This window comes from Typopeltis vanoorti, chromosome 9, assembly GCF_054136105.1.
Source record: "Typopeltis vanoorti isolate ZY-2024b chromosome 9, IOZ_Tvanoo_1.0, whole genome shotgun sequence".
Lineage (NCBI taxonomy): Eukaryota > Metazoa > Arthropoda > Arachnida > Uropygi > Thelyphonidae > Typopeltis > Typopeltis vanoorti.
In genome coordinates, this window is record NC_143557.1 from 12,081,612 (window position 1) to 12,103,938 (window position 22,327).

The following is a 22,327-nucleotide window of genomic DNA, read 5'->3' on the forward strand; positions in this document are numbered from 1 at the left end:
AAGGAAGATAGCGTAATTTTATTTAAGTTTGGCTATCTGGTTTTCATGAGTAAAGAGGAAAGTGAGATTAGTCCAAAGACAAGTAACTAAGATAACACAGTAACTGACAGAATATCCAACCACTTAGCAATATTAAGCATGCAGTACAATCCATTTCACTGATGACTAATCTCTCAATGATGGGTTGATACTTTATCACCAGCGTAACTAATTTGTGGCATAAGACGGATCTGCAGTAATTATATCAGGAATTTGTAATGCAATAGCATTACAAATTATGAAGATAAAAAAAGGAAATATATGGCACAGTTCAGTAGATAATGGACAGCAAGCAACATGACAGAGATGTATAGCTTGAATAGAGAAGTTGAAAAGGGAATTTTACCAGATTTACCAGCAGTTGTACAGAAGTGGTGTAAAAATGTGGGTGTGGGAGCAGAGACAGCAGGTTTTATATACATTGAGAGCAGTGGCCAAATGGAATATATTATCAGACTGTGATGGGTGCAAAGAGAGAGAGAGTGTGAACTTAAGATGGGATAACAGACAGAGCAAATCTTGTGGGGTTTGTGATTCAATGGAGATCTGGTGAAAATAATAATCATAATAATTATTGGTGTGTTAGAGATGATATGGTATGGACACTTAAAACAGAATGGGTGATGAAAGGGTAATAAACCACATGAGCCACAATGGAATAAAAAACCCGAAGGAAAAACCAAATATGCAAAAGGATTAATGTAATTAGGATTAGCTTAACAAACCTAAGAGAAAATAAACCGATGTTGTTGCTTATCCTTATAATGATACTAAAAAGTCTTATGCACTTATGCATGCAACGAAAACATTTTTGCATTTGTTACTACAATAAACTGTTTTCACTCATCTTAATAACTTCATATCAAATCAAAAATGAAATGAAAATTAACTAATTTAAAAATAAAACACTGACAAGAGAATAGCTAGTGATGGCCAAGAGTTGGATTACCAAAGTATCCCATATATCCTTTAGGAGGTAAAATGAGTTAAGTAATCATAAAACAAATATTTTCTGGGGTTGTTGAATGTAATAAATTATTTGAAATTTATATTAATCAAGGACAAAGTGTACTGGCATATGTGCTAAGTATTGTGTAATTTAAAAATATCACAATGCACATTAATATTTGAATAGACTAGAGTTTATTAATCTTTCTTTGGAAATGATGATTCAGATATACAACTGGTTATTATACAGTAATCATGCACTTAACTGCTATTTCCAAGAAAATTGTTTATGTGGATGCATACACATGCATGCTTACATACACATGTGGATACATGTTTCTTGTATTGCTATAACTAGAGATACCTAGATTAGCTAAGTGTAACCTTGGAAATAGCTTAACAACTTAAGAATGATTGCCTATTATGAAACTGAACTGAAGTACTTTAATGCTAAAATTTCATATTTCTCAAACAGTGCAGTACCGAGAATAATCACAGTTAAACTTTATAGTAACAATATTTATGTTATTATGGTATGGTTATGTTACAAAATAAAAGTGCGATGCACAATCTTGGACCGAAACGGTTTGTGTGAATGAGTTAAATTTGTGCTTCAAAGATATGGCTTGGCAGGATTATTGTAGTAAAACTGATACCTCAAAAATGTCCTAAATACTAGAGTGCAGCAACTGTACAAGAAGCAACATCAAACTTCGAGTCCAAAGGACAATGGTCAATGAGCCCACTTATTCAATATATTAAATCTTCTATATATATATATACACACATGCATACCCACCTACCAACACACACACACACATATATATATATATATATAACGAAGATTTAATTACAATTAGAGCATTCATTGTATAATACCTATAACTAAGACTATTTCTAAAGTGAAGACAGAAGACAGTTTATTAGCTAATACTGTAACAGTTGCCTACTCCTTTTGCTTTATTTCAATTGAACAGTTTTAATAAAGAGCCTATGGAATAATTTATATAACAATCTTTCTTTTTTTTTTTTTTCCCCTTTATGACTATTTGTACTTTTCCAAAGCATTTATTTGGAAGCATTTCATGATGTACAGAAAACCTAGTTTTGGCACTAAATCCTCAGAAAAACACTGAGGATATAAGGCTACACATCACATTTCATGATATTTAAATGTTGAAATTAATATAAATGACTGCACTTTTCATGTGCAGCTTCATTTTTTTTTTTTTTTTTTTTTGGATGATAACCACCTCAGAAGTTCTGCATGATACTTCCTTTGTGAACCATTTGTAGTAAGCAACAATTATTTATTTTCATGACTTCTACATATTATGTTCTCAGCTGATTTTTTTCAATACTTGAAAGTCAGTTTTCTGGCTGTAAAACCTGCTGACATCCATCATTAACTGACAGACGATGCTGATTTTGTCAGGAAAATAAATAAATAAAAAACTGCAGTAACACTTGAGCAATCAAATGCTGTACTTTGTACTCACTCCATAATTCTCACAATGTCAGTGAATGGTTCATCATGATCTTGCATATATATTTTATGATTCATGATTTATATAACAGGACTCACTAACTGCTTCTAACTTTCTCGAGCACACTACCAAGATAGTCAGCAATATTCACTGTCTCACTTTCAGATCGCAGAATGAAAGGATGTTCCTAAAGAGAAAAATATAATTTAGTTTATTACCCACTAAGCACTATTATGCAATGCTGCATTAGGTGAGAAAAATGTAAAGCTCGTCTGAAGGACAGCAGGGTATATAACATTAAATATACAACAATTCAAAATTCAAGAATGCACCCAATAAAATACTCCATTCTATCAATTATAAACCTTGGTTCACAAATGAAATTATGACAGTAAAAAACATATATAATAATATTTGTCTACCTATTCTCATAAATTGGTAACTCATTACTGGAACAAAGATGGATTTGGAGATATCACAAATAGCTATTTACATTTATTTGCTTGTAACACAATACCTATTTATTATTATTATTAGACCCTCCATGGAGTCGGCAGACTCATCGTGGGAGGTTCATTCGACTGACAACATATTTGTCATATAAAACTTAACACTCCTTGAATTAACAACACATTCTGTAATGCGTTACATTAACTGACCATTCTCCATGTAAAAAATATGCTTCTACTCTGGAAAAACTTTTATTGGGATTATATTGATCAAGCATATATAATAAACAACTAAGTTATACCAACTAGTTTCACCAACTTAGTCTGTTGGCATCTTCAAGGTACATAACTGATGTAAGGCACTAAAAAGTAAAAAACTGTTACAAACTAAAAAATCAACCGATTCCAATTATATTAAACAAAGAACAGAGCGCATACAATACATTCATAGAGCGTGGATGATATCACTTGTGGTTATTTGGGAGCGTTCTATAGTTGGCACTGTAATTCAGTTCTGGCGAGTTGAAGGATCTAATAAGGGTCTTCCAGATCACGGGAAAGATTAGTCCTTGGTTTCTGTTAAGGTTTTGTGTACAGCAGGCAACTGTTGTGGCCTCCTTAAAAATTCGGGAGTGGAAGTCCTCCTCCATGAAAGGAATTGTGCTTCTATCCCACTCTATGGTATGGTTCGTTCTTGAGAAATGAAACGCTAACCCCGATTTTTCTTCTCTGTTATTATTGACGTCACCTATATGTTCTTTCTGCCTAATTTCAAGGCTCCTTGAAGTTTAGCCGATGTAATTCAAGCCGCACGAGCATGGTATGTTATAAACTCCAGCATATTTGGAGAAAGGATGGCTATCTTTTGGAGATCTTAAGAATTGTCTAATCGTTTCTGTGGGTTTAAAGGCCACTCTTATTTTATGTGGTCTAAGGAGTCTAGCAATCTTATTGGAAACTGTCCCTAAGTATGGAATGACGATGGTAGAAATATAACGTACATCATCTTGTTGTCTTTGTCGGAGTTCAGAGAAAAGTATCTTGCGGACGAGTCTTCGAGGAAATCCATTCATGGTAAGGTTGGTGGATATCAGGGATAGTTCTTCCTGGAGGTCTTGTTGTCTGTTGTAAGGAGAGAGGCACGGTTCTTCAACATGTGTACGATACTAAGTTTCTGAGAAATGTAAATAACGTCCTGTATTGGTAGGTTTGCGGTAAACTGAGAGGTTGATACCACCATTCGGAAGCTTCTTAATTAAAGTGTCCAGAAATGATAATTGGTTATCTTCTTCAAGTTCTAGAGTGAATTTGATAGTGTGGTGTAGAGAGTTGATTTTCTTAAGAAAGTCGAACAGGTCCTTTTTTGTGTGGTTCCAAACGATAAAGATATCATCCACGTATCTCCACCATACTGTGGGTTTAGGGTCTATTTGAGTTAAGATTTTGCTTTCAAAATCCTCCATAAAGAGATCAGCACAAGATGGAGAGAGGGGGCTACCCATTGCAAGGCCAGTCAATTGCTGATATATGGTTTTATTCCATAAGAAAAAGTTTGATGTTAAACAATGACGGAACAGAGAAGTAATGTCTTGTGGGAGCAAATTTCCTAAAATGTTGATCACTTCCTCCATTCCTTTTTTTAACATGAATAGAATCCATGGGGAAACCAAAAGAAAGGTACGCTGTTTTGAATTCCTTAAATGTAAAAAAGCCAAACTATTAAATCACCTCAATTTTTGGAAAAGATGTAGAGATAACAAGATTATTCCAAAGTTTCTGTTTTTAAAAGAACAATTCCATTCAAGACGAGCAAAACTTATTTATTTTAAAACATCTTTGGCACTTCTACGTGAAAGGATACAGCATACCAGATTTCTTTTAAGCCAAATAGATTTAGACTGTTATCAGATTTATGACGATATTTCTAGTACTTTAGATCAAGATATATGGTCGCATTTGGATAAATGGTCACTACTAGCTATGATAAAGCCTTTACAACAAGCAAACGAAACCAAATGAAAAAATTTAATGATCATTATACAAAACGTTTTAAGTCAAAACCTTCTCTACCAGACAACAAAGTTATTTTTAATTTATTGGATCATGTATTAACAAAACCAGAGATCAATATACTTAAAAAAGGGTTCAATTTTGCGATAACACCTCATAATGTCCCTAAAGTGGATATCATTTGTAATATAGAAAAGGCAGTCTCGTCGTTACCGGAATCCATAGCTAATGATATTAGATTAAACAGTAGTATCATCCTCTCATCTTCCAGAACTCCTAACAAAAACATCACTACTCTGGAAAAAAGAACATTGTACAGTTTGAAGAAAAAGAAAGACATTATCATATTGAAGGCAGATAAGGGAAATTCAACAGTGATTTTATACACAGGTGATTACGAAGATAAGATTAACAGCTTATTGTCGGATACATCAACCTACCGTGTCCTAGTCACAGACCCGACACTAAAGAACCACAATGATACCAACGATTTAATATGTCATATGGAGAACTGGTCTATAGACTTAAAACGAAGATTGAAATCCGTGCATCCACTGACACCAAGACTATATGGCACTCCTAAGGTACACAAAATGGAATACCACTACGCCCGATTGTGGATGGAATCAATTCGCCAACTTATCTGTTATCTAAACACCTGGCAGGCCTCCTCAAACCTCACATCCATAATTCGGACACTTATATAGGAAATTCGCAACATTTCGTTGAGAAACTGAACAACATCTCTATCTCCAATACGGATTTACTCGCCAGCTGGATGTTACATCTCTATTCACTAAAATCCCTGTGGATGTTAGTGAATTCAAAGATATGAAAGTGTGTAGTTATGAAACCACTCTCATAATTCATCCATATAACAATTTGGGTGGTCAATATCAGTTTGAATCATTTCGCCAATAACAATGCATTTATTGAAACCAAAAATTAACAACCTGTTCATTTCCTAAATCCAAATGTTATTAAATTCCATCACAGATAGAACACGGTTTATTGCAATATTTAATTTTTACATATACTGCTCCTTTTTTTGTCTCTGAAAATTGTCTGATTGCCATTATAAATGCACACTACACATGATAAGGGGAAGAGAGTGTATCGATACAAACAACTCTCACTACTGAAAACTTCAAAAGGAGCTACAAGAATAGATTACAAGATGTGTTCATCAAAAAAAAAAAAAAAAAAAAAAAAAAAAAAAAAAAAAAAAAAAAAAAAAGGTGAACTTTTGCTATAAAGACTTTTTATTGTTCATTTTTACAACATTTTAAGCACTGTCCCCTTCAAAATAGTCCCCCCCCCCCACCGGAAATATGCTGTTCCCAAAGTTTCTTCCATTGTTGGAATGCACTTTCTGTGATGGAGCACAGATCTCTTATCTTCCTGAATCTCCTCTATGACTGCATCTTGGTTTCAACACCATAAACCCAAGTCCCAATTACAGTCATATCCCGACTTATGCGGTTTCTTATATGTACGTATTCCCGTCCCACATCACCACTAGTCGTATCTTTCAGGTGCCGGCCACATTCGCCAGTGTCGCACATACTGTGAACAAGTACTGACGTGTTTCGTGCGGTCTCTATTCACACACGATTTTTATAGTCTACAAACCCTGCGATTGTTCAATGTTATGTTCTTGATAAAAATTTTATCATATAAAAAATAATAATGTCATACAAAAGAAGCAAGTCCGATTCTTCTACAGCTAGCAAGAAAAGAAACACATTGACTTTGGAAACAAAACTCAACATTATTAAGGATTTTGAAGGCAAAATGAAAATTTGAGAGCTAGCAAAGAAGTTGGATCTACAGAAATCCACAGTAAGAACAATCATAAAAGAAATGTTTACAGATTTTGGAGAAAATAGATTCTAACGATGAACGAAATGTAGCCACAAGGCAAGGAATAAAAAAATCATTAGTTTGCTATGAAGAAATTTTGCGTGACAAGAAAAAAGATGAATCTATTAGATTTTATGAAACTATCGACATCGAAATAACTTTCTTTTTTTTATGTACGAAAAAGTACAATTATGATTATATTTCTTAAAAAAAAATAGGTATTTTTGTAAACCTTCAGTCCCAATTGTATGTTTGTATATATAAATTACACGCAAAATTATACGCTGAGTTACGTGAATTCGACTTGCACGCTTTTTGTTGGTCCCACCTACCATGTAACTTCGGGGTTTTAATGTATTACAAATTTTGCATACACACGTTCTTCAAGCTCTTCCATTGTCACATTGTCAATAATCAGACGAACAGCTTGTGCACGTGCTCACTTCAGCAGATGTTTGATGACTAATGCTCATAGCAGAATGGGGCAAATGGCAGTTTGTTGTCAAAACCTGCTGCTAGGTGCACTCAGTAGCTGCAGAGCGATCTCTGTGTTGGTTGGGGAGCTGTAAAAATCACATCATCATCATCAAATTAATGCCATGTACCCTCAAGGTACAGGATATGAGAGTACTACATCAGAAAAATACATCATTACTAACTTCCTATCTACAATTTTCCTCTAAATCAATCTGTTACTTGTCAAGACTACAACATTATCAGGTCTTATATTTCTATCGTCTAAGGCACTTTGTACTGTATCAATACACCTATATCTTGGTCTTTCTCTGGGTCGTTTTGCTGCCAACCTGGCAGAGAACACTTGTTTTGCTAATCTTTCTTCGCCCATTCTGTTTAAGTGACCATACCACCCGAGATTAGCTCTGCTAACGCATTCCTGGATGTTGACAATGTCAAGTTTCCTAATATCCTTATTTTTAATATGATATTGCCATTGATGCCATCTGTTCACGCCTATAATCTTTCTCAGGACTCTCATACCTGCGATCTCTAGTCTTTGGTCAAGTGTTTTACTTCTGACACAGCTCTCAGATCCATAAGTTAAAACTGGTTTAAACACTGTCTTGTATACAGCTAATTTAGTGTGCTGACTAATTTCTCTCTTATTCCATATGAATTTATTCAATTGAATTCCTACCATACCAGCTTTGCTGATTCTGTTGTCGATTTATATATTTAATTTACCATCTTCAGTAAAAATTGTACCTAAGTAGCTGAAATGTTTCACTTGTTCCACAGGTTCTCCATTCACAACACAGTTGACATTTTCAATGATTCTGCCTATTTTCATTGTCTTTGTCTTTTTACTGACCTTCATACCATATCTATTACAACAGTTATTAAATTTAGTCAGAGAATCTTGCAGACTTGTAGTGGATTTATTTAGAATTATAACATCATCCGCATAAAGCAAAGAGCTGACATTAACATCTCCAATTTTCATATCATCTTTAATACCACTTTCCTTCATAATGTGATCCATATAGATAATGAATAACAGAGGGGATAATGTACATCCTTGTCTCACACCAGATTTAACATTAAACCATCTTCCTGTACTTCCTTCAATTCTAACTGCTGACTTACAACTCAAATAAAGACTAAGTATTGCTTGATATAATGCCCCATTGACACCATATAACTGTAGCATATTGAATAGCTTCTCTCTTGGCACCTTGTCATATGCCTTTTCCAAATCAATAAAACTTAAATACAGATCTCTGTTATATTCCCATGCTTTCTCGAGTATTTGTTGTAAAGTGAAGATCTGATCCTGACAGCCTCTATTTGGCCTTAATCCAGCTTTTCTTCCACAATTCTTCTCAACTGTTTCTCAAGTATACTTGCATAGATCTTTCCAGGAACACTCAGTAGGAAAATACCTCTGTAATTCTCATATTCAGTTTTATTTCCCTTTTCATATATGGGTACTATGAGAGCTCTACTCCAATCATCGGGAATTTGTCCCTCTGTCCAGGCTTTCTGAACTAATGCAGTGCAGCCACTGTAAGACTCTTATACCACACTTCAGCATTTCTGGTCGAATATCATCTACCCCTGCTGTCTTTCCACATTTCAAGCCTTTGATGGCTTTTTCTACTTCAAGTATGGATATGTATTCCTGACTGCATGCCTGGTCAGTGTTTTTTACCACTGTGCTGTTATCACTGCTTGTTTCATTTAGCAGTTTTTCAAAGTAATTACTCCATACTTCAAGGATATCTTTTTCTCCCATTTTCATGTCACCTTTATCATCTCTAACTCTTTTTACAGCACTCTTTCCTCCATTCCTAAGCTTCTTCAACAACCTCCAGAATATTTTGCCACCTTCTTGATATTTATTTTCTATATTCTTGCCAAACTCCTCCCATGACTTTTGTTTAGCTAGTTTTACACAGTGTTTAGCATTCTTGCATTTGTCTCTGTATTCTCTAAGAGCACAAGCTGACTTATTTGACAGGAACTTTTGATATGCTTTCTTCTTTTCCTTCACTGCCTTTTTAACTTCCTGTGTCCACCAGGGAGTTCTGATTTTTTTATCCTTGCAGATAACCTCACCACATGCCTCTCTGGCAGAATCAATCAATGTTTTCTTCAGAGTTTGCCACTGAATCTCCAAGGTTTGATTTCTGTTCTCAAACACTTTCATTTTTTCTTCAATAATCTTTGTGCATTTTAGTCTACAGTTCACATCTGAGAGCTGCTCAACTTTTATTCGCTTTAAAACTTTCTTACATGTTATTCTTTTCAATATGAAATTCAATTTTATCCTGCTCAAGACTAAATAGTGATCACTTCCAATTTCAAATCCTCTGTACACTCTGGTGTCCTGCACCAGGGAGAAAACATCACTATCAACAATAACATAGTCAATGAGACTTTTCTTATTCCTTGCCTCTTCTCTCCATGTGAATTTGTGCACATTTTTATGTTTGAACCTGGTGTTAGTAATAACCAGTCCATGTCCTGAGCAGAAATCCAACAGATATTTGCCATTATTATTAGCTTTGCTCTTTTCTCCAAATTTTCCCAAAATATTTTTGTATGTCTCACAATCATTTCCTACTCTGCTATTTAGATCACCAACAAGGACCAACTTTTCCTTTTTCATTGTGTCAGTTGCTTTTTCTAAAGCCTCAAAAAAATTCCTCCACTTCTACCTTAGTAGAACCTTCTGTGGGACCATAGGCACAAATAAGTCTCATTGTCCGGTTCCCCATTCTCGTATTTGCCCACATTACTCTACTTGAGACTGGCTGCCATTCAAGAAGATTAGCCTCGTATTTTGTGTTGAATACTATGGCTACTCCTTCTTTTCCTTGATTGTCATTGCCTGAATATAACATTTTGTATTTATTGCTCAGAAAGATCTCACCAGTTTGTCTTTTTTGTTTCAGTCACCCCTATCATGTCGATCTGGTACTTATCTAATTCGTCAGCTAGCTTCATTTCTTTGCCATTCAGGCTTCTTATGTTGATAGTACCGATCTTTAACTCTGGTGATGTTGAGTTGGGGTTTGTTTTCAGATTTGTTCCAGTAGCTGACTTTTCACTGTTCGCCCTGGTTCCCTGGCTTAAACAACGGGGGCCTTGTTTAACTGGGTGATGCCCCAGCCGGCATGAAATTTTGTCATGTTGTACCATCATTTTGTATTTTGGTTTAACCAATAAGAATACAATTTGGTCGGCTAAATCTCAAATTGCCAGCCCATCCTCGTTCGTTCAGTATCCAAATAGATACCCAACAGGGTGCACAATGAGAAGGTGAGGATTGGACATTAGATCAGAAGCCCTGGTCGGTTCTCCGCATTCCTTTAAAGGCTATGGGTAGGTCTCCTCTCAGTTATACAGCTTTCACCCTTAAGCACCCCCTGTAAAAATAATCATAATTAAAATTCTGAATATTTTTTACGTATTGTTTATGTTAGTATGTTTATTAGTTTTAGTTTCATAACATGCATTGTCGGCACTTACGATGTGCCCGTTATGGAAATTGTTTTGTTAAAAGTGATATGTAAAGCAGTTAAAAATTTAATGTACTTACCAGATTTGAATAGTTGTGTTACTTTAAACAAATTTATTATGGTTTGAAATATTAAGTTTTGTGTTTTATGAGGACATTCTCGTGTCGCTAACGGAGACAACGTGTCAGCCATTATACAGTACTTAGTTTCTCGCTTGCTACAGAGTGCGCATGCTCGCCGAGAGGTTTGATGTGTGATTGACAGCTGACAAGGAAAGCGTTCGGTATCTGAGTAACGGGAGAGTAAACAAGAGAGCGTTTGGAAGGAATTTAGAACACAGGCCGGCAGATTACGTTCGGAGGAACTTAAGTTTTTTATGTGACAGTCGGAGGAAAATTAATAGTATATTCCAAAAAAGGAATTGTGGAAGTATTAAGTTTTAATGTGGAATTAGTATGTGGATAAATAAAAGGGAAATATTGCTATAGGCGTTTTAAAAGGAATATTGGAGGAAACGCTAATTGGAAGATGAGTAGTAGATTCCGAAAAAGGGAATCGTAGAACTGTATTGGAAGAGTTAAGACTGTCAATAAGCATTTAGTGAATAAAAGAAGAATTTGCTATTTACGTTCAAAAAGAAGTTTCGAGAAAACTCTGATTAGGAAGTTTCATCTATATTAAGGATGCCAGATCTGACTATTATTTCTACTGAAGAAAAGAGACAGAATTAAGTCAGGAAGAATTAATGTGTGTTACATAAGTGATGAGAAAGGATCCTGTAAAAATGAAGAATAGAGTCATATATCTTCGGAAAAGGGCTTTGACAGAGAAAGAAAGAAAGTGGCTATGAACTTTTTGTGATTGTGCAAACAAAGTGTTTAGTCTAGTCTTAAGTGTAAGTTTATTTTTAAAAGGCCTTGGATCCAATTAATTTTGTAATTAGTCATGTAATATTTGTTTGAAGTGTATATATATTGTTTTTGTTTTATTAAATGTGTTTATTTTGTATTTTGGTGTTGAGTCAGTGATTATTTGGATTCTGAAAGAAAGAGTTAAGATCATTGCACCAATAGGAGTGAACCGTTGTGCATATAAAAATATATAGGTACACTCGAAAATAAATAAAAAATAATTGTTAGAAACAGAGATCATCTCTATGGTAGGATAAATATTAAGATAATATATATGAATATCTCCTCTATATAAAAATCCACAAATTATTGGTTGGGGTGCTATTTAAAAAGTTTGGTCTTTTTTTTGAGCACGCCTCGCATTCTAGTTTTGTGATAGTAAATTGTCTTTAGAAGTGCAATGGGGTCATGCATGGCTTTGGGTGGGAGTAGCTTGTTATAGTGAGAGCTGAGTGCAATACAAAGAATGAATACAGAAATAAATTTATACATAATTTGCTGGCCTGGTTGGTCAAGTGGTTAGCGTATCTGCTCTACAGCCAAAAGGCTTTGGGTTTGAATCCCGCTGTAGGCATGGATGTTTGTCTAAAAATACTAGTGGTGGTGGTCAGCAGTAGATGGAGTTGATGTAGGTGAAGGTAGCTGCGGTTGGTGGAAAAAGAGTTGTAGAGTAGGTGACCTCCCTCGATGAGTCTTTGGACTCCCTGGAGGTGTTATGTAATAATAATCATAAATTACAAAACTTTTTGGGAGCCTGTAACCTCTAGAGAGTGCACCCACCTGGGTGGCAAATAGGTAAGCCCACCAGATAGGGTGGGGTGCTCTGAATATATTGAATAAGGACTCGTGGACCGATAGGACCATAAGGGACAATCATCTTGATTGTAAGGAAAGTGACATTACCATTGTTCCTTAGTTGAATCTATCCTCTTCTTACTCTACTTTGAAGAAGATCCGCTCACTTTAATCTTTCCTATAAGACCTTATCAGCCAATACTTCTTATTTTATGACCCTTATTGCTAATACATATTACATTTATTGACTTTGAAAAAGCATTTGATAAAGTTAAAAGAAGCATTTTATTTAACATATTAAAAGAAAGACAAATATCAAATAATAGTCTAAAAGCTATCATAAGTATACATGAAAATAATCAAATACAAAAACGATTAAATTATGAACAATCATATCCCAGAGAGATAAACCAAGGAGCCCGACAGAGATGCCCTTTTCAACAGCTCTTTTTAATATTTATCTAAATGAAATAATAATAAAATGGAACATAAATTTCTGCCAAGATATTAAACTTTCTCCTACTGTCAACTTAAATATTCTCCTTTTTGCTGATGAACAAATAATAATTACAAATTCTGAAGATAACTTACAGAAAGATATTTTAAACTTAAATGAAATAACCAAAGATTATGGAATGATGATATCAACAGAAAAATCAAAAACGATGGCATTTAAAGGACAAGATTCAATAAGAACTAAAATAGTAATAGATAAGATTTTAGACCAGGTGAATTCATTTAACTACCTAGGATGTATGATTGCATATGGAAATGAAAAAGATATAAACCTAAAATTTGCGAATTATTTAAAAATAACAGGTGTAATTAACTCTATATTGAAACCTAACCAGACTAAAATTCTCATCATCATCAAATTCCTGCCATGTACCCTCAAGGGGTGTACAGGATATAATAGTACTACATGAAAAATTTACATCATTACTAACTTCTTATCTACAATTTAACTCCAAATCAGTCTGTTACTTTTCAAGACTCCAACATTACCAGATCTTATATTTCTATCATCTAAGGCACTTCGTATAATAAATTTAGTTTAATCCTTTATCCAAGTGTGAGCAAACAAAGTTTGCTCACACTTGGATAAAGGATCACACTTCAGGACTGGGGTAAGGTGTTTTACCACCTTACCCCAGTCCTGAAGATACTTTCAGCTGCAAACTTTGTTTGCTCACACTTGGATAAAGGATTAAACTAAATTTATTATACTCTAACCAAGTGAAAAATAAACTTTCAAAATCAATAAGGCACTTCGTACCGTATCAATCCACCTATATCTTGGTCTTCCTCTGGGTAGTTTTCCTGCCAACTTGGCAGAGAACACTTGTTTTGCTAATCTTTCCTCGCCCATTATGTGACAATACCAACTGAGATTAGCTCTGCTAACGCATTCCTGGATGCTGTCAAGTTCTTTCCGAATATTCTCATTTTTAATATGATATTGCCATTGATGCCATCTGTTCACGCCTCTAATTTTCCTCAGGACTCTCATATCTGTGGTCTCTAGTCATTAGTCAAGTGTTTTACTTCGGACCCAGCTCTCAGATCCGTAAGTTAAAACTGGTTTGAACACTGTCTTGTATACAGCTAATTTAGTGTTCCAACTAATTTCTCTCTTATTCCATATGAATTTATTCAATTGACTTCCTACCATACCAGCTTTGTTGATTCTGTTGTCTATTTCCATATTTAATTTACCATCTTCACTAAAAATCGTGCCTAAGTAGCTGAAATGTTTTACTTGTTTCACAGGTTCTCCATTCACAACACAGTTGACATTTTCAATGATTCTGCCTATTTTCATTGTCTTTGTTTTTTTAATGCTGACCTTCATACCATATCTATTACAACAGTTATTCAATTTAGTCAGAGAATCTTACAGACTTGTAGCAGATTTATTTAGAAGTATAACATCGTCTGCATAAAGCAAAGCGCTAACATTAACATCTCCAATTTTGATATCATGTTTAATACACTTTCCTTCATAATGTGATCTATATAGATAATGAATAACAGAGGGGATAATGTACATCCTTGTCTCACACCAGATTTAACATTAAACCATATTCCTGTACTTCAATTCTAACTGCTGATTTACAACTCAAATAAAGACTAAGTAATGCTTGATATAATGCCCCTTTGACACTATACAACTGTAGTGTTTTGAATAGCTTCTCTCTCTCTCTTGGCACCTTGTCATATGCCTTTTTCATATCAACAAAACTTAAATAGAGATCTTTGTTATATTCCCATGATTTCTCCATTTGTCGTAAAGTGAAGATCTGATCCTGACAGCCTCTATTTGACCTGAATTCAGTTTGTTCTTCACCAAGCTTTTCTTCCACAATTCTTCTCAACCGTTTCTCAAGTATACTTGCATAGATCTTGCCAGGAACACTCAGTAGGGATATACCTCTGTAATTCTCACATTCAGTTTTATTTCCCTTTTTATATATGGGTACTATGAGAGCTCTACTCCAATCATTGGGAATTCGTCCCTCTGTCCAGGCTTTCTAAACTATGCAGTGTAGCCACTGTAAGACTCTTATACCACCATACTTCAGCATTTCTGGTCGAATATCATCTACCCCTGCTGTCTTTCCACATTTCAAGCCTTTGATGGCTTTTCTACTTCAAGTATGGATATGTATTCCTGATTGCATGCCTGGTCAGTGTTTTTTTTTTATCACTGTGCTATCATCACTGCTTGTTTCATTTAGCAAATTTTCAAAGTAATTACTCCATATTTCAAGGATATCTTTTTCTCCCATTTTCATGTCACCGTTATCATCTCTAACTCCTTTTACAGCACTCTTTCCTTCATTCCTAAGCTTCTTCAACAACCTCCAGAATATTTTGCCACCTTTTTGATATTTATTTTCTATGTTCTTGCCAAAATCCTCCCATGAGTTTTGTTTAGCTAGTTTTAGACACTGCTTAGCTTTCTTACATTTGTCTCTGTATTCTCTAAGAGCACAAGCTAACTTATTTGCCAGAAACTTTTGATATGCTTTCTTCTTTTCCTTCGCTGCCTCTTTAACTTCCTGTTAACACCATGGAGTTCTAATTTTTCTATCCTTGCAGGCAACTTCACCACATGCCTCTCTAGCTGAATCAATCAGGGTTTTCTTCAAGGCTTGCCACTGAATCTCAAGGTTTGGTTCCTGTTCTCAAACTGTTTCATTTTTCCTTCAATAATCTTTGTGTATTTTAGTCTACAGTTCACATCTGAGAGCTGCTCAACTTTTATTCGCTTTAAAACTTTCTTACATGTTATTCTTTTCAATATGAAATTCAATTTTATCCTGCTCAAGACTAAATAGTGATCACTTCCAATTTCAAATCCTCTGTACATTCTGGTGTTCTGCACCAGGGAGAAAACATCACTATCAACAATAACATAGTCAATGAGACTTTTCTTATTCCTTGTCTCTTCTCTCCATGTGAATTTGTGCACATTTTTATGTTGAAATATGGTGTTAGTAATAACCAGTCCATGTCCTGAGCAGATATCCAACAGGTATTTGCCATTATTATTAGCTTTGCTCTTTTCTCCAAATTTTCCCAAAATATTTTTGTATGTCTGACAATCATTTCCGACTCTGCTATTCAGATTCTCAGCAAGGACCAACTTTTCCTTTTTCATTGTGTCAGTACCTTTCTCTAGATCCTCAAAAAATTCCTAGACTTCTACCTTAGTAGAACCTTCTGTGGGACCATAGGCACAAATAAGTCTCATTATCCAGTTCCCCATTCTGATATTTGCCCAAATCACTCTACTTGACACTGCCTGCCATTCAAGAAGATGAGCCTCGTATTTTGTGTTGAATACTATGGCTACTCCTTCTTTTCCTTGATTGTCATTGTCTGAATATAACATTTTGTATTTATTGCTCAGAAAGATCTCACCAGTTTTTGTCTTTTTTGTTTCAGTCACCCCTATCATGTCGATCTGGTACTTATCTAATTCCTCAGCTAGCTCCATTTCTTTGCCATTCAGGCTTCTTATGTTGGTAGTACTGATATTTAACTCTGGTGATGTTGAGTTCTGAAGACTAAAATTCTTCATGTTATTAATACATTGAGCCTGTATATCTTAAGTATTAACAATTCAAAAAAATTAATAGCTCAATGTATTAATGGATTTTGACTAAACATTACTGTAATACAAATAACTATAAATCAATAATAGAACCCACTATATGAATATGAAAAAATTAAGTTGTTTTTGGCCTCTGGTCCCACCCGTTTCTATTGTCACCAGCCGCCACTATATATACTGTATATATAATAAAATTGATAATATAAAAAATATCCTTAGCACATCTACTGTACAAAATGTACTATAGGTTTGCAAATAACCTTCCATGGGTGGGAGCAACATAAAAAAAAAAAATATATATATATATATATATATAAATCAGGAATTGTTATAGCTAAATATTTAATGTCATTTCTATGAATTGTTATACAGAAAAATCAATATTACTAATTACTTTGGTTAACTAACTATAGTGACAAAAAATTTTAAAATATTAGTTTTTCTAGAATTGCAACCAAAAAAAATCAAATCATGCCGGACTTACCAAGAGTTTCTTGTATTTAGGCCTATGTTGTTCTTCTTTAATAAGACTAAAATATAAATATGAAAGAATTATAAAAATACGTACACTAAAATAATAGTAAGCTAACAGTAAATAAGAAAGCAACATATAAAACACCATCAAAACAAAATCACCGTAAGCAATTAACAAAAAAGTCTCAACCAAAGCCATAATATACACTGGCAGAATGCCAAAGATTACAGCCATAATATTAAAGAAAATCCGCAAAACAGGTAGCCCTCGTATAACGCGTATGTTAGCTTCCGCAGAAATGCCGTGTTATATAAATCGCGTTATGTGAGTCTCAGATCACACAGAAAAAGTAGGGTTATGTTGTGAAATCGTGCTTTTTAAATTTTTTAAAATTATATAAACAACAATGACATATCCAACAAAAAATATATTTTTATTTAATTCAGGTAATTCATGTAAGTTAAGAAAACAAACTATGAAACAAATACATAGTATAAAAATTACAAATTGTACTTAAACTTCATTGCACATAATGCAAAAATGTTTTAGGCAAAATAAAATTAGTGCATATTTTAATCTTTCATAGCATGAGGATTTAAGGATTGGTTAATAAACACTAGTTTTGTCATGTAATCACCTGATGCATTACTACAAAACAGTAGAGTAATTCTATCTTTGAATCCAGGAGCTGATCTTTCATTTTTCGAAAAAAGTGCGTTTTTGCACTTTTTTCCAATATTACCGGATTCATTTGCATTGAACACCTGGTCTGCACTATAAATGTTTATAAACTTGGAGAGTTTTTTGTTTAATAAGATTTCCATCCATAGGAATTTTCTTTTGAGGTGCAATCTTCTATCAAAATCATTCGAGATTTCTCCATTTTTCCAATAGAATATTGCGTACATGAGCAAAGTGCTTTGCACTTATCATTGACCCAGCAATAAACACTTTCTTGAATTTTATGTTCATTTTGTTTGATTGCTTGAAATGAACATAAAATTCTTGAATTTTATGTTCATTTCAAGGGACACAGACAACAGTCTGTATCTCTTGAAATGAAAAATCCCCCTAGAAATCCCTTTTGCTTCAGACAGCTGTAAAAATCAAACTACTAGATAAAATGACTTGCAATTTCACATGGATGTTTATGATAGATGTATGAACTTATAAAAAAAAAAAATCTTGCCAACAGTGTGGCCATCTATGGTCGAGAACTTTTCAGACCACCCTCGTATACACAGAAGAGGATACTCTGAATATCAGATAAACTCCATCTTACAACATTCTTCAATCACTCTTTTTTACATTATTTTCAAACAGCACATCCAGACATAAAAGGCTGCAAGGGCTATAGTATACAAATACCATGTTTTTGGCTAAGGTCAGAGGTTTATAGCCCTCTTAAAGAGCTGGAAATAATAATCTTGATGGAATACTTGATGGGATGTTCCAAATAACTGAGGTAGACCTAATAAAATATGATTGGGGTAGCTGATTCAGGAAAGTCAGTTGTAAAAGGGAGTCAAGCAGCTGCTCTTCACATTGCTATAGGTGTAGCAGAAATAGAGGATCAAGCATACTGGATGCTAGCTGTGCTGAATAATGCCCATAGAAATATTCACAGGAAAGACACTATGCAGAAACTGACTGAGACAGTACTAAAAAGAGTTGATGAGAGAGGAGTCATTAATCAACCAAACTACTCTTAAAAACTGCATCAAGAATTAGGTATTTTATCCCCAAAGTGAGAGCAGAATGCTAGAGTTGGAAAGATTTGGGATTTGCAGACAGTAAGTGGAACAGATGAAAAGTAACATCATGATGAGAAGATGCCAATTTTCTGGAAGTTAAGGATGTTCAAGACAGAGATCTGATCTGAGCATTGTCAAAGGAGAGGAAAACTATGGTCTCTTTTGTGAGGAAAAAAACCAGACAAAACTTGGTTTTGAAAATATGTTAAAGTGATTAGGTTGTTCTGGCCCCATTGAAGAATGGTTTGTATATTTAAGAACTTAACATAGATGATACTAAAGCTAGAGATGTTTGAGCTCCACACAGTCTACTTATGAGTAGAATGAATGAAGAATGCTATCAAACTGTAAACAGGATTTGAAGTCAGTAAGTGCAGGTCATAAAAAATATATAAATATATATACATAGGAAGAAAGAGGAGAAATAACAGTCCCGAATAACACCTCCATTAACAGGAATATCTGAAGAGAGAACACTCTCCATCATTAAAGTGAACAATGAGAGAAAAACTAGGCATTACAATTATAAAGGAAAAAAGGCAAACAGTAAGGTAATTTGCTGAGAATCCCTCAATGCCAAAGCTTATCAAATGCAACAGCAAAGGTATTTCCCAACCTTTACACTGCACACGCTCAGAAGTGGTGATGTATCCAATGAGACCTGCTGTAGTTCTTAACTGGGGAAATCCATATTGGCAGTTACTGATTAGCTGATATGTTTCTGTGATATGATGCTGATGGGTATCTACCTGGATACTGAACGAAAGAGGATGGGCTGGCAATTTGGGATTTAGCTGACCAAATTGTATTCTTATTGGCTTAAACCAAAATACAAAATGATGGTACACCATGACAAATTTTCATCCCAGCTTGGGTGTTGCTTGGTCAAACAAGGCCCCTGTTGTTTTCCCCAGGGAAAACAGTGAAAAGTCATCTACTGGAACAAATCTGAAAACACACCTCAACTCAACATCACCAGAATTAAAGATCGATACTATCAACATACGAAGCCTGAGTGGCAAAGAAATGGAGCTAGCTGAGGAATAGGATAAGTACCAGATCGACATAATAGGAGTGACTGAAACAAAAAAGACAAAAACTAGTGAGATCTTTCTGAGCAATAAATACAAAATGTTATATTCAGGCAATGACAATCAAGGAAAAGAAGGAGTAGCCATAGTATTCAACACAAAATACAAGGCTAATCTTCTTGAATGGAAGGCAATATCAAGTAGAATGATGTGGGCAAATATCAGAATGGGGGAACTGGACAATGAGACTTATTTGTGCCTATTGTCCCACAGGAGGTTCTACTAAGGTAGAAGTGGAGGAATTTTTTGAGGCTTCAAAGAAAGAAACTGACACAATGAAAAAGGAAAAGTTGGTCCTTGTTGAGGATCTAAATAGCAGAGTAGGAAGTGATTCAGACATACAAAAATATTTTGGGAAAATTTGGAGAAAAGAGCAAAGCTAATAATAATGGCAAATAACTGTTGGATTTCTGCTCAGGACATGGACTAGTTATTATTAACACCATGTTCCAACATAAATATATACACAAATTCACATGGAGAGAGGAGGCAAGAAAAGTCATTGACTATGTTATTGTTGATAGTGATGTTTTCTCCCTGGTGCAGAACACCAGAGCGTACAGAGGATTTGAAATTGGAAGTGATCACTATTTAGTCTTGAGCAGGATAAAACTGAATTTCATATTGAAAAGAATAACATGTAAGAAAGTTTTAAAGCGAATAAAAGTTGAGCAGCTCTCAGATGCGAACTGTAGACTAAAATACACAAAGATTATTGAAGAAAAAATGAAAGAGTTTGAGAACAGGAACCAAACCTTGGAGATTCAGTGGCAAACTCTGAAGAAAACATTGATTGATTCTGCCAGAGAGGCATGTGGTGAGGTTGTCTGTAAGAATAGAAAAATCAGAACTCCATGGTGGACACAGGAAATTAAAGAGGCAGTAAAGGAAAAGAAGAAAGCATATCAAAAGTTCCTGGCAAATAAGTCAGCTTGTACTCTTAGAGAATACAGAGACAAATGTAAGAAAGCTAAACACTGTGTAAAACTAGCTAAACAAAAGTCATGTGAGGACTTTGACACGAACATAGAAAATAAATATCAAGAAGGTGGTAAGATATTCTAGAGGTTGTTGAAGAAGCTTAGAAATTGAGGAAAGAGTGCTGTAAAAGGAGTCAGAGGTGATAAATGTGACATGAAAACGGGAGTAAAAGATATCCTTGAAGTATGGCGTAATTACTTCGAAAATTGCTAAATTAAACAAGCAGTGATAGCACAGTGGTAAAAAACACTCAACAGGCATACAGTCAGAATACATATCCATACTTGAAGTAGAATAAGTCATCAAAGGCTTGAAATGTGGAAAGGCAGCAGGAGTAGATGATATTCGACCAGAAATGCTGAAGTATGGTGGTATAAAAGTCGTACTGTGATTGCACTGCATAGTTCAGAAGGCCTGGACAGAAGGATGAATTCCCGATGATAGGAGTACAGCTTTACTAGTACCCGTATATATAAAAAGGGAAATAAAACTGAATGTAAAAATTACAGAGGTATTTCCCTAATGAGTGTATCTGGAAAGATTTATGCAAGTATACTCAAGAAACGGTTGAGAAGAATTGTGGAAGAAGAGCAAGCTGGATTCAGGCCAAATAGAAGCTGTCAGAATGAGATCTTCACTTTACGACAAATAGTTAAGAAATCATGGGAATATAACAAAGATCTCTATTTAAATTTTGTAGATCTGGAAAAGGCATATGACAAGGTGCCAAGAGAGAAGCTATTCAAAACACTACAGTTGTATAGTGTCAACGGGGCATTATATCAAGCAATAATTGGTCTTTATTTGTGTTGTAAGTCAGCAGTTAGAATTGAAGTAAGTAGAGTAAGATGGTTTAATGTTAAATCTGGTGTGAGACAAGGATGCACATTATTCCCTCTGTTATTCATTATCTATATGGATCACATTATGAAGGAAAGTGGTATTAAACCTGATATCAAAATTGGAGATGTTCATCTCAGCTCTTTGCTTTATGCGGACAATGTTATCCTTCTAAATAAATCTGCTACAAGTCTGCAAGATTCCCTGACTAAATTGAATAGCTGTTGTAATAGATATGGTATGAAGGTCAGCAATAAAAAGACAAAGACAATGAAAATAGGCAGAATCATTGAAAATGTCAACTGTGTTGTGAATGGAGAACCTGTGGAACAAGTAAAACATTTCAGCTACTTAGGCATGATTTTTGGTGAAGATGGTAAATTAAATATGGAAATAGACAACAGAATGAACAAACCTGGAATAGTAGGAAGTCAACTGAATAAATTCATATGGAATAAGAGAGATATTAGTCGCAACACTAAATCTGTATTAAAGACAGTGTTCAAACCAATTGTAACTTATTGATCTGAGAGCTGGGTCAGAAGTAAAACACTTGACGAAAGACTAGAGACCGCAGATTT

The 22,327-nt window shown here is 34.6% G+C and overlaps 1 protein-coding gene across 2 annotated transcripts in view; it reads right to left on the minus strand.

Moving 5' to 3' along the window:
* Positions 1-1,161: 1,161 nt before the first annotated feature.
* Mkk4 (dual specificity mitogen-activated protein kinase kinase 4) overlaps positions 1,162-22,327 on the minus strand; it is a 356,130-nt gene continuing 334,964 nt past the window's right edge. For both annotated transcript variants that reach the window (XM_090398396.1, XM_090398395.1), the window contains exons 11-12: positions 17,090-17,135; positions 1,162-2,661 (exon numbers count right to left, since the gene is read on the minus strand). In XM_090398396.1, the coding sequence (XP_090254522.1) occupies positions 2,572-2,661; positions 17,090-17,135 (136 nt within the window). In that variant the 3' untranslated portion in view covers positions 1,162-2,571. The remainder of the gene's footprint in view (positions 2,662-17,089; positions 17,136-22,327) is intronic.